At 38.6% G+C, this 12,891-nt stretch overlaps 3 protein-coding genes across 3 annotated transcripts; 1 reads left to right on the top strand and 2 right to left on the bottom strand.

Annotated features, from left to right (window-relative positions):
* Positions 1 to 112: 112 nt before the first annotated feature.
* galk1 (galactokinase 1) lies at positions 113 to 3,295 on the bottom strand. Its single transcript, XM_053511761.1, has 8 exons — positions 2,946 to 3,295; positions 2,478 to 2,667; positions 2,065 to 2,184; positions 1,710 to 1,845; positions 1,398 to 1,579; positions 1,142 to 1,292; positions 719 to 881; positions 113 to 622 (listed from the first exon to the last, which is right to left on the bottom strand). Exons 1-8 carry the CDS (start codon positions 3,111 to 3,113, stop codon positions 536 to 538), a joined length of 1,197 nt encoding a protein of 398 aa, XP_053367736.1. The 5' UTR covers positions 3,114 to 3,295; the 3' UTR covers positions 113 to 535.
* A 458-nt stretch (positions 3,296 to 3,753) lies between these two features.
* twnk (twinkle mtDNA helicase) lies at positions 3,754 to 9,256 on the bottom strand. The gene is made up of 5 exons (XM_053510889.1): positions 7,623 to 9,256; positions 7,295 to 7,535; positions 7,004 to 7,111; positions 6,735 to 6,876; positions 3,754 to 5,161 (listed from the first exon to the last, which is right to left on the bottom strand). Exons 1-5 carry the CDS (start codon positions 8,959 to 8,961, stop codon positions 4,805 to 4,807), a joined length of 2,187 nt encoding a protein of 728 aa, XP_053366864.1. The 5' UTR covers positions 8,962 to 9,256; the 3' UTR covers positions 3,754 to 4,804.
* Positions 9,257 to 9,710: 454 nt separating this feature from the next.
* Positions 9,711 to 12,876, top strand: mrpl43 (mitochondrial ribosomal protein L43). The gene is made up of 3 exons (XM_053512001.1): positions 9,711 to 9,969; positions 12,116 to 12,222; positions 12,335 to 12,876. The coding sequence occupies exons 1-3, from the start codon at positions 9,839 to 9,841 to the stop codon at positions 12,541 to 12,543; spliced, it is 447 nt and encodes a 148-aa protein (XP_053367976.1). The 5' UTR covers positions 9,711 to 9,838; the 3' UTR covers positions 12,544 to 12,876.
* Positions 12,877 to 12,891: the final 15 nt, after the last annotated feature.

A 12,891-nucleotide genomic window follows, 5' to 3' on the forward strand; every position in this document is an offset into this window, starting at 1 on the left:
TTCATTCCAATATTCATCAGCCAACAAACGTGTGTAAACAAATGCTGTAATTGGGACATGCCAGTAGGGATCCAAGACTAGCCCTTTAAACAAAGCCAGTGCAACACAAATGGCTGAAATTTTTTTTATAAATCAATGCTGGCCATGACAGAAAGGAATCAGAACACCCAGTGTTACGCAGTCCGCTGTGCAGGTGGATACTAGTATCAGGGCATATTTACAAGCACAATTAAATAAGCACAGTATCTGACCGATTTGCAGCCCAAATTACTGTACGATTTTAAATGGGTCATTGAGGGTACACATTAATGCATGAGAAAAACTGACGTTTATTTAAAAAAGCATTTTAAAATGTACATTATTTTTTCCTCATAATTGTGAAAATAAAAAGTTTAGAGTTAAATTTAAAATTTTTTTTTAAAGAGGTTAAAATTACATGAACCAGGACTTTCTATTTGGAATATTTGCCACTGATTAAGATGGAATGAAGTCATCACCACATGTGCTTAAATGTTGAAATGGCAATTTGACTTCCTTATTGATTCTCCTTAAAGACACTGAGGACCCGAGCGCCATCTGATGGGGTAGTTATGTAAAAAGTTGGGCATCCGCTATATCTCTCCTGTTAAGGAAAGGAAAAATAGAACATCACTTATAAACAAGAAAACTGTCATATTGTTAATATGTAAATGTTGAAGATGTGTAAACAAAGGTATACCTTTATATGCTTTATAGTTCTCTCAGTGGCATCAGACCTAAGCAGTGAAACTGTACATCCACCAAACCCTCCACCTGTCATCCGACTCCCGAAGACTCCATCAACCTCCATGGCTGCAGTTACCAGCACATCCAGCTCTGGACAGCTCACCTCATAAAGGTCTCTGGTAGAAGACATGATCATTTTAATTTAAGCAATGCTGACTTAAATATTTGGTTCAGTATTTAAACTGATATTTTAGCACCAAACAAAAATATGGCTTATTATAATTGTGGTAGAAATTAATTTATTAATTGAACTATTACATATCAGAAGACAAGCTTCTATATAGCTGGGAAACATGGTCATGGTCAGAGTGGTCTAAATTGACTTAATTTCCACAGTTCAACATTTTCTGTCTGTAACAGTATTGTTGTATATTACCTAAGAGAATTGTGGCTTTCCACCATTAGCTTTCCAAACTCTTGATAACCTCCCCTTTTAAGGGCCTCAGCTGCCTTTGCGGTGCGCTCAATCTCTTCGATAACATGACATACTCGTTTATATGTGACACTGTCCAATCTGTCTTTTGCACCTACAAATGGGCAAATGGGAGTATTTGAAATTGCAGTCCTATACAAACTGAAACTAGGCTTGTGGAGAAAATATTTTCTTCTCTGACAGTCTGATTAATTCTTACCCTCCAGATCTTGCATTGTGGCCTCTCTTAGACTGCTCTTGCCCATAGTGGCCGCTGCCTTCTCACACTGCTTTCGTCTGCTGGGATACTCACTTCCTGTCAAAGCATGCTTCACATTGGAATTTGTGATAAGGATAACCAGACCAGGATCAGCCAGGGGAACAGCAGTGGCCTCCAGTGATCTAAGGTGAACCACAAGGGGTGCACTAAATAACAACAGACACTGGGATACAAATGCTAACAAACACGCTGATTATTGCTTTTTTTTTTTCTGTTTTGACTGACAGAGTATGGAGTATAAAAACAATCTACCTGCAGTCAATGAGCAATGCATGACCCTCTTTGCCTAGCACTGAAATAAACTGGTCCATAATACCACAGGGTACACCAGCATGAGTATGCTCTGCCTTCTGGCACGCTAGTGCCTTTGCTACCTTATCCCCATCATCTGTTGGAGAAGACAAAATTATTATTATTGCATTATTTGAACTCCAACAGCCGAGTTGTCACCAGCATTACACTCAGCCATAAGCCCTCAAACTTAGCTTGTGTTACGGAATAAAATTTTACATACGATGATGCATATAAATTTTTTACTCATAACCGGTGTGTGATTTCATCCAGAAAATCACTCATTTTAAATAAACCATTTGCGATTTCTTCTTACCAGGACACAACTGCTGAAGGAAGGTGTAGACCGCCACTTCAAGTGAAGCCGAGCTGGACAGTCCACCCCCCAGTGGCACACTGCTGGCTATTACAGCTTTAAATGCAGGCAGGGGCTGAGCTGTGCACAAACCAAATCACATGACAAGCTTCTTTTATGTTTTGCAATCCACTTCTTCTCATAAAGTGCTTGACTTTTTGTCAGGAAATGTAAACTGACTTGTTCAACATAAGTATGTTAGTCACATACTTATGCAACGCAGGATGAAATAATGAAGGCATATAAAACAAAATCAGTGTATTATGACTCAAGAATTCATTGTCGCATGATTGATTGCTTTTGCACTGTTGGTCAAAATATCTGCACCTTCTAAGTGGAGTTCATGAAAGCTATAAAAGAAAGGTTAAGTCTACCTCTGTAGTGCTGCACCACGCCTTTAACATAATTGGCCCAGACAGGCTGTCCTCCTGTCAGAGATGCACTGTTTGTTGGTAAATTAAAGTCCACTTTTTTTGGCTCATCTGCAGATTCTGCAATGGTTACAACAGAGCAGCTCTGTCCAGGAGTGCTGCTGCCCACCATAACAGTCGCAAGGTGCAAAGCCTGTAATCATTAACATAATTAAAGTTTAAAACAATCCTGATATTATTATAGATAAACCAGGCATAAATACAGTGACAGTTCAAGTATTTTGTGAATATTGTGTGCTTGCCAAAACCATGGTTTTATTTGTGTTACTGAAATGCTGGTGAGATTGGCTTCTGTAATTTAATTCCAAAGCGTAATCAATTCACTAGTTTGCACTAATGCAATAGTAATACGACTATGACGTTGTACATCTTATCTAGCCTTCAAAAAAAAATAACATTGCTGACAATCACCATTGGCAGAACAAATCCTTCATTATAATCGGTGTGCTCTCCGATTAAATTGACCCGGCCGGGAGCGCAGACAGCCACCTGGGGATCTTCGCCGAAGGTATCTCGATAAACACGGCATGCCGCCGCCACTAAAGCCCTGACATCATCCACTGCATTCCGTCCGGTCATGGTCACTGAATCAGTTACACGTCGTTACAAAGAAAACCAAAACGGACTTATATTAGTGCAAACCAAGGGTTACAATTACCCTGAGTTTAACCACATAAACCCACCTACACTGAGCCAGAACAAACGTCTTACAGTTACTTTTGACTGAGGATACGCAATGATCACGCGCTGATGGGGAAAGTTGTTGCTTCCTGGATTCCAATGATTGGTTTAGAAAGATCACGTGACGTCCCATAAACAAACAGCGAGTTTGCTTTTCCGGATTTTCTGGTATTAAATATAACATTCTGCTTAAAAGTACCATTTATTTTATTTTATTTTATCATGCTACATAGTTACTCGCGCAAAACTTTAACTGATTCCACCAGGTTCTCTAATTAGATTCATTTAATTGTAATTATTCGTTTCGGCAAGTGTGAAAATTTAAACACAGGGCCAAAAAATAAGGAAATTATTTTAGATAAGTTAAATTTAAAGAAACTGAAAAGCATGTAAGAGTTTAATAGATAATGACTGTGAAGGAACTTCTGTACAGTATTTTAGTTACTTTTAGTTTGCTTCATTTGTGTTCACTACAATAAGATGTTAAATAAGAATAAATAAATAAACAAACAAAAGGAGGAGAGAAGAATAATCCAATTATCAGTTCTGAACTTTAGAATTGTATATTAACATTTCATTGAAACAAATATAGAAAAGAATGTCCATTTAGTTTTCGTCCACGCACACATGCTCACACACGCACACGAGTTGTTTACTGAACTCGATTGACATGAAAACTGGATCAAAAAAGTATACACATAAAAAAACAGTTTATTTAAAATATATATAATACTATAACTAATACCTTTTTAAAGTAAAGTAAATGAGTACCTTAGTTAAAGTGAAATCTTAGTAAAGAAGTACTTTAGCAATAATCTGATACTGAATATAAGTACAGTGGCTGAGACAGACCTAATTTGTTAGACTGGTACCAGATCAACTTTTTGACCAGACTTACTGTATCATTTTATAATGCATTTTTGGTTTTTGCTTAACAAAACAAAGATTACGTTCATAAACAGAGAACACAGCTAATATTTATGCATGTCATTATCAAACATCTGTGTTTTGCAAAAACTGGTGTAGGATGTCAGTCTCAACTCAAGCATCAGTCAATACACATCTCTGATACAGAGATCATAACATTGAATGTTCATACTTAAAAGCGAAAGGTAATTTATGATGAGGAAAATTGCAAAACGAATGCAAAAGAGTAATGGCCTCTCTCCTTAGGGACATATTCTTTAGTTATTCCTTAATATTATCAGGGTTCCATACTGTTGGAACTGGTGTCCTTTACTATTTAAAAAAACAACAACATTAATATTCTATTCTAATAAAGGTTTGATACTTTATCACAATTTGTCCCATGAATGCACCATAATAAACTTAATCTTTAGTGAAGTATCCTCTTTTTTAATATTATCAGGGTTCCATACTGTTTAAAAGGCTGGTGTCCTTTAATATTTTAAGAGCAAATCAACATAATTTTTCCAAACTTTAACCTACATCCAAATTACAGTCTAAACATTCACCATTGCCATTCAGGAAAAAAGGTGGACATTAATCAGAGGTTCTGCAGTGACACCTACTGACATTTTATCTTAGAAATACTGAGTTGTATTGCAATGTTCAGGTCCTCTAAAGCTTCACCCATCCATTTTACTACTGCTTTTTTCATCTGTATTTATTACATTCTTTCTTGTTGATGGCTCGTTAAGTGTTTTGGGGATTTTGGGTTCTTTTGCAACCTTTGAAACTTTCTCATTTTTCTCCTTGACTTCAGTCTCTGAGTTCTTCTCAGTCGTGTCCGCTTTGACCTTGCGTAATTTTTGCTTGTTTCTGACTGGGGCTGAGAAAGTAAGGGAAGACTTGTTAAATTCTAGAGGGAAAATCCCCACATCTCCATCAAAGCGGTTCTTGGCCACCTGCAGGGATCTGCGTCCAGGACAGGTAACAAGCTTTTTCTCTTGAAGAATAAGCACATTGTCAGCCTCCTGGCTGGCCTGTAGGTAGAAAAAAATGAACACAACGATGTATGAACAAGTTTTACATATATACTGTAATGTACTACATACTGTACGTCTACCACCTTGTGTATTAGAAAATTTTTTTTTTTTTAGATATACTGTATGTTCACTAACTGCAGTCCATCTGTCCATTGCTATGGAAAAATTGTCTGTATTGTGTCAATCTCACTGCTGTGCTGAGAACTGGTCATTCCCTAAACAATGCCTGTTTAGCAGACCTTCTATGATGGTCCCTTTCTACTGACGGGGTTAATGGTGACTATGAACAATTTCGTAGTCACCTTTAACCCCATCAGTAGAAAGGGACCAGTGGTTGTGAAGGGGGATGCTGCACATAGACCTTGGAGAACATCTCATATCCCCTCCAGAACAAAAGGTAAGAGGAACAAGCACTTCAAGTAAGATAATCGTTCAGTTCACTTCTGTTGGGACAAGGAACACTATAAGAAGTATTTTCTGCCAACTGAAATTACAAATTGTGTCATTAGAGTCTCATCTCCCTCTCTGACAGCAAAATCATACATATGGCCATTCAAACTACCAGTCAAAAGGTTGCACAAACCTTCTAATTCCATGGTCTTTCTGGTTTTTTTATTTCTTTCTTTATTGTAAAATATTGTTGATGACATCCAAATTATACAATAATCTCCTTTCAACAATTGATATTGAGATGTTTCTGCTACTTACATAAAGCCTTCATAACAGCTCTAATCTGAGGTGCTGTATGAGGTGCTTCATGATAAGGTGATTTTTAAGGCTGGTAATTCTAAATGAACATTTCATCTAAGTTGTGATCTTGCTTGCCTGGGAAAGTCTTTATGAAAGCCAGTTTCATCATGGTGCTCGATGGGTTTTGCAAATTAACTTGGCAATACTGTTCTTGCAAGAACTATTACAGAAAAGCTGACCTTTGTGTAGTAAAATAACAAATGACTGTTGTTCTGTTGTTGTTATTACATAACTATTGCCACATGTTATTTCATAGTTATAAAAATCAGTATTGTTCTAAAATGTATCAAATAATTACAAACTTGGGTCCAAAAGTTTGATACTATATAAAAATGTATCCCATGAATGCACCATAATAAACTTAATCCTTGGTTACAATTTATCAATATCTCATTGATGCACCTAAATGTCCAGTTATTTAAAGTGTACATGTGATGATCAAAAGTGTACATGCAGATCATTTGGGTGTGGCGTTGATGGATCAGACCTTGTTTGTTCAGCACATCCCATAAATGCTTGATTATATTGGGATCTGGGAAATTTGGAGCTGTGCTGCTGGCTGTGGTACACTGGTTGTTCTAGTGCCTTTCTATTGCGGTCAGCATTGACTTTGGTCAGTTGCAGTGCTTTGTTTGGGACTGTATAGGCTAGCCTTATTGACCATGATCCTGTCACCCGTTTATTGGTATCACTTTTAATATTATATGGCATTAAAGTCATTGCCGATCAGTGTATATATTTCTCTAAATAATACAAAGAAATATGGTATAGTACTAACAAAACACTGTAGTATAAAGGAGATTCATAATGATGTACTAACCTTGGCTGTGCCAAAAATGGATGCTGTCTGAAGTTCTTTGTCATCTTCCTCCTTTCTAGGATGGATGATCATTGTTACATGACAGCTGCTGTTTGTTGCAAATTTTCTGAAAGCTCCAATAATGTTGTCCTGTACTGCAAACCTGAAAACAAATTAAACTGCTATCACAAACTATCTTAAAGCACAGGTCATGGCTCCAAAAATGGCACCTAATAGAAAAAAAGACAATTATATATAAATTCTTAAAGAGATTCACTATTTTGTCTCACTTGTCCACAGACAGATTCTCCTGCCCCATCATGAACTGCAGGTTGTCAATGACTATGTGACCGATATCGTAGAGATACACAGCATGCTGCATGGTGTCGAGCACTGTCCTATAGATAGAATTAGAAGTAAAATGTGATAATTCGGGTCAAATTCATGTCACAAGTCTAAACTAGTGCAGCACTATTTTAGACCTTATTGAAAAGAGCAGCTTTTCTTACAGTGTGATTGTGCCATTTGTTAATTATTATAGAAAACATTTATTCCTTCAAACATTTCAATTATTAACTTACTTAACATTCTGTTGACCATGGAAGGTCATAAAGTACAGTGGAAGCTCCTCAAACTTGTCAGCCCAGTAGTCATATTGCTCCAAGTTTTCCTCCAATCTCTGCATAGCAAACTGGGTCAAGATAATTTTGGCCAAACGTACGTTTTTGATCTCAAAGCTGCCCCACAGTGTGTTCACTCCCTGCATACACAGGTCAAGCGCATACTCACTGATAAAGGTGGTCTTACCACTGCCAGTTGGACCTGCATATGTAAAAAAAAAAAAAAAAAGATAATTCCTCAGCATATTTTTGTATACTAGTCAGGATTGTTGTCATTTTGATGACATACCTGTGAAAACTGTTAACTCTCCCTTGCGATGGCCTTTCAGTATTCGACTGAGCTCAGGAAAGCGGGTCCACTTTATTCCTGCCACCTGCTCTACGTTTGCTAGCTCTCCCAGCACGTCTTCCCTGAGCTGCTTGAAGGACACTATAGACTTGTGGGCAGCAGGGATAGAGGCCTTAACAATACGTGCAAGGTTCTTGCCTTGCACCAGTGCTTCATGAGGACACGGATGAAATTCCCCCGGTCGCACAAGAGAACAGCGCTTCAATCCTAGTTTCTTTGAGAAGATTTTTGAAGCCTCCCAAGCACGCATATCCCCACCCAGCCATAGCGTGACCTTCCTGAACTGCTCCAGGTAAGGAAGAAGTACCGGGGGCAGACAACTGACTCCCCGCGGCAAGGCCAAAGCAGGCAGGCCAGTTGCCTGGCTTACCGCCATGCAGTCAATCTCACTTCCTGTGAGCACCATCTCCGTTTCCTTCCGTCCTACTAAGGGAAGCCCAAAAAGGTTGTAGTAACTGGATAATTTAGGAATGCTAGCTTCTGTATACACCACTTGGCTATTATCCTTGGTGGCAGCAGAAAGCAGTTTTATGCCACGGAGCTTTAAGTCTCGCCCGCTGAACCAGGGAAATACAAGACTTTTGGTAGGCCTAAAGAATCTTACCCCAAATTTCTTCAGAGTTGCATTGGTGAGCTTACTGATCTGGAACATAGTTTTGATGAGCTGCAGTTCCTCTTCAGGGAGATCTGAGAATGTCATGGAGCTGTTCCAAATCCTGTGAACCTCCTTCAGTTCCATGTCCCTCTGTCCCTGTTCTTCTACACTTTCTGAGTAGCTTAACAAAACATCTGGACTGATTGAGGTTTGTCCCTCTTTCTGCATCACTTCAAGACAGTCCTGCAGGTCTTCCCAGCTTCCTTCTACTAGTGTGTCTTTACAGAGAAACTGTCCAGTCATTTTGTCAATGAACATCGTGTAACTGTCCTTCCCAGCTCCTTCGTGTGTTTTGGGGTTTTGTTCTAAAAAAATACTGCTAGCATGTAAGCAACTATAACCATCGTGAAATGAAATTCCCTTAGACCGTAGATACTGCTTGATGTCGGTGACTGTAATGGGGTGGTCAGGGACTTCTACTGAAGACTTCGTATCTCTCTTTAGTGTTCTGCAGGGATTAAAGAACACAGTAGAAAAGAATTTTGATCTTCCATGTTGGTGACACCAAGAAGGTCCCCAGGCAGGACACTGCACCAGAGATCTCTGCACCTGTAGACAGGTGATGCGTCTCAGACACTGTCCAAGAGGCAGGACTGTCCTCTTCAGGAAATGTCTCGACCACATTTACCGCTACTTCAAGTTGCAACAGAATATTGAAGGAAATTATTTATTTCGCATAACAAACAACACAAACACGCCTCAGTGCAGACAGACCGCTAACTGTACCGGTGCATCCTGCTGTTCCGTTAGGTATCTGACCGATACATTTCTCCACGGTTTCGTAGTCACATTTCATTAAAATTGTCAAAATAAAACACATATATTCCCTTCACTTGACCATTAAACCGCTGCACGTGCAAATACTAAAAGGACGTCACTAAAATAATGTACGGCATGGCGCGCGCCAAACTTTTACAGCACGCGCTCCAGACCATTACACATTTCCCGCCCCTTTTCACACACAACCCTAACATCCCTTAACGGGATTGGGTACTGTCTCAAGCTTCTTATGGTTCATTGGGTGAACACGTTCTGAAAATAAAATATTATCCAATCCCAGTGCAGAAGGCGGGATTTGTCGAAATACGGGTGGACAAAAAGTAACGCCTCCTAACGACCTTGGTTGTTCACCTTCCAAAATAAGTCCGTGTGAAAATACCGCACTAGGCGCTGTGATTCCACATTAAAAAATGTTAAATTACGCTGTTTGTATATAATGTAAATATATTTTTGCACACATATAAATATAAATATGTTATACATAATATTACTTTATATATACATTTAACTAATAATTTCTTTTAGGAATATGAGATTTACTTTTGTGTGATTTCTACCCGGAAGACAATAAGCGTCGGACGTTGGACCGGTGCTCTATCAGTGTGCGTGTGTTGACAGTGTCCTGAAAACTAGTCTCCCTGTAAACCACAAATTTATGTTAGGTCTTTGCATTTATCTGTTTCTTGAATGCTTAATATTTTAGTAGACTTCGTAAGTGATCATGACTGCTCGAGGCACACCTAGTCGCTTCTTACAAAGCGTTCTGCAGAACGGAGTGGGTCGATACGTGTGTCAGCTGAAACGTGTGTCTCTTATTTTCTCCAAAAACGGACAGAGCTCCTTAGGGGTCAGGTAGGTGATTAAAGACACGCAATAGGGTATTGAGATTACCCTACCTTGTATCTATACACACTGACTGTAAAGACTGCAGAAAAAAGATATCCAGGCAGGAGTGTGAAAGTAAAGTAAAGAGACTTTACTGTCATTGTAGTAGCACAACGAAATGTGTTCGGTAGCTCTCAGAGACCCTTAGCAATAAAAAACAATCTAAGATTAGGATAAAAAGGATAATATTACGCTAAAAATATAGATATAAGAATACGCTGATTAGCCATAACATTGTGACTGAGTAATGTTGAGTAGGTACCCTCCCTTTTGCCACCATAACAGTGATACAATGTGTATTCTGACATTGTTGTATCACATCCAGCCTTTTTCTCAGTTTGAGCTGCAGTAGCTCTTCTGTTGGATCAGACTACATGGGCCAGCCTTTGCTCTTCATGTGCATCAGTAAGAGTTGGCCTCTTGTCAGTTCACTGCTTTTCCTTCCTTGGATTACTTTCTGTAGGTCCTGACCACTGCAGACCAGAAACATTCTACAAGAGTTGTAGTTTGTGAGTTGCTCTGACCCAGCCGTCTAGCCATCACAATTTGGCCCTTGTCAAAGCCACTAAAATCCTTATGCTTGCCCATTTTGTCAGCTTCCAACACATCAACTTCAGGAAAAGGTTTCACTTCCTGCTTAATATATACCACCCACTTCCAGCTCCTGTTGTAACAAGATATTGGAAATGTAGCTACTCTGAGAAGGGACAAATTTTAATGAAGCAAAACTGTAGCTCTTTTGGTGTTCCCTGGCTGCAGTGGTTGTGGCTTACCAAAAGTGATCAAAGGAAGACGTACCTGTGAACTGGCAACAAGGTCATAGGCAGCCAAGGCTCGTGTCGTGAGGCACGTGTCAGGTCAAGTCTTGCTGTGTAGTCCGATCCAAGAGAAGAGCTAAAATAGAAAATACTGTTTCCAATAGAAAAGTGTCAGCACACATAGGTCATTACTGCAAGGGGAAGACCTACTCAATATTAGGTGGGTGTTCATAATGTTATGGCTGATCAATGTATACAATGGAACATATGTGCAGTTGGACTTGGATGGTGCAATCAGGTATTGTCATTAATTAGATAGTGTTGCAATAACTATAGTAATTGTATTTACAGTCCTGGGTGTAAAGTGTTCAGTGCATTACAGCAACTTGGGGAAAGGGGAAATGCAGTAAGTGGGTGGGTAAGAGTGCTTGGTTTGTTGCTGTCTTCAGAAGCTTAATCTGGGGGAAAAAACAATCTTTACAAGCCCCCACAACAGATTTATTTGTTTTTATTTTATCACGAAAACCAAACTATTCAAGCATTAGGATCATTATATAAATATATGTAATATTATTTTGCCAATTTTTAAAGATATAAAGCATTTTATTTCTTTTCACGGACAGAACTCGATTGTAACTGAGGTCCGAGTTAAACCTATTCCATTTGAAAGTGATCATTCAAATACGTTGATAATTTAGCTGTTTATTATCATAAATGTAATACAGTGAGAACAGTGAAACCACAAATGCAACTTTAAGAAATCAAGTAGAACCCCCTTTTCAAAACCCCCCGTTTAGTGATGAGAGGCGCTCCTATTGGTTATAGCAGTCACTAAATGTGTATGTCTTGTTTATCAATATCTTCAGTTTCTGCAGTAATGGTATTATTTTTTTTTTCTTTTTGAGAGGTACTAAAATTTCTTAAAAGTCATTCAAGTTGTACTTAAAATGTACAGATAAACTGAACCTACATTCCTGGTATTTTACAGATCTACAGGTGCACCAGCAAGATAGTTATGTATAATAAAGTCAATAAGAAAATGGAGTGATTAGTAACCTTTACTGGATCTGATACACTTTTACTTGAAAAACGTATTACCATGCAGACACCATGCAAGTGCCACTGCTTTGCTTGAACAATATTTGGTCAGTAAAACTTTTCTAGGGTCTCTTACCACTGATGGAGGTGTTAGATAAGGTCTGATAGATTGTGTATAACAATAGAATCAAAAATAATATACCTACAAAGTTATAAATTTAAATGCAAGGTAGGCGTTCCTAATAAATGTCAAGCTGCACTTAGTTGCAGAGTTTTTTGCAGGATATGCATAAAATGTTAACATGCTTTTCTCACAGGGACTTCATTGAGGATGGTGCTGTTGCTTTTGCCAAAAAGAATCCAGGAACTGTTGTTTACGTATCGCCCCAGTCATGCAGAATTCCCAAAATAGTTGCTGAATATCGTAAGTATGCTTTAATTATAGCTTATAAAAAATAAAGTTTCATATTACTGCCATCAACTTGGTATACATTTTTAAAAAAAAAGCTTAATTACCTCTCCTATTTTATCCACAGTTAATGGTAATGTGAAGGAAGAGCTTGTCACCAATAAAACATCACAACAGATTGCAGAGCTGATCACGAAAATGGCCAATCAGTCTGGCCTGGATATCATCCGCATCCGAAAGCCTTTCCACACAGACAGCCCGAGCATCCAAGGCCAGTGGCATCCGTTCACCAACCGGCCGCCCAGCACAAAACCAGTTGGTCCACAGGCCAAATAATTTATTTAAAAATTTATTTCTACACTGACTGTTTTGACATCTTACAAATTACCAAGTGAATGTAACACCTAAGAATGATGTCGATTTTTTTGTGACAGAAGCTTTGGTTTCATAAAATTAGTTGGAAAAAACTCTATTCGATATTGATTGTTTATTAAGTACTGAATGTAGACTAATTACATTTACTGCATTTGGCAGATACCCTTATCCAGGGCGACTTACATTTTCATTACATTTGAGCAGTTGAGGGTTAAGGGCCGTGCTCAAGGGCCCAACAGTGGCAACTTGGTGGCCGTACAGTTTGAACCTGGGACCTTCTAAACTATAGTCCAATGCCTCTATCGGCCT

The sequence above is a fragment of the Clarias gariepinus genome, chromosome 14 (assembly GCF_024256425.1).
Source record: "Clarias gariepinus isolate MV-2021 ecotype Netherlands chromosome 14, CGAR_prim_01v2, whole genome shotgun sequence".
NCBI lineage: Eukaryota > Metazoa > Chordata > Actinopteri > Siluriformes > Clariidae > Clarias > Clarias gariepinus.

Excerpts from the sequence above, each read along its gene's own strand:
- galk1 (XM_053511761.1), bottom strand. The coding sequence starts at position 3,113 with ATGACCGGACGGAATGCAGTGGATGATGTCAGGGCTTTAGTGGCGGCG. Across the intron at positions 1,293-1,397 it reads CACAATGCAAGATCTGGAGG|GTGCAAAAGACAGATTGGAC; the intron begins GTAAGAATTAAT and ends GCCCATTTGTAG. Across the intron at positions 623-718 it reads GAACTATAAAGCATATAAAG|GAGAGATATAGCGGATGCCC; the intron begins GTATACCTTTGT and ends TTTCCTTAACAG.
- twnk (XM_053510889.1), bottom strand. The coding sequence starts at position 8,961 with ATGTGGTCGAGACATTTCCTGAAGAGGACAGTCCTGCCTCTTGGACAG. Across the intron at positions 7,112-7,294 it reads CATGGTCAACAGAATGTTAA|GACAGTGCTCGACACCATGC; the intron begins GTAAGTTAATAA and ends TTCTATCTATAG. Across the intron at positions 6,877-7,003 it reads GAGAATCTGTCTGTGGACAA|GTTTGCAGTACAGGACAACA; the intron begins GTGAGACAAAAT and ends ATTTGTTTTCAG.
- mrpl43 (XM_053512001.1), top strand. The coding sequence starts at position 9,839 with ATGACTGCTCGAGGCACACCTAGTCGCTTCTTACAAAGCGTTCTGCAG. Across the intron at positions 9,970-12,115 it reads CAGAGCTCCTTAGGGGTCAG|GGACTTCATTGAGGATGGTG; the intron begins GTAGGTGATTAA and ends CTTTTCTCACAG. Across the intron at positions 12,223-12,334 it reads CAAAATAGTTGCTGAATATC|TTAATGGTAATGTGAAGGAA; the intron begins GTAAGTATGCTT and ends TTTTATCCACAG.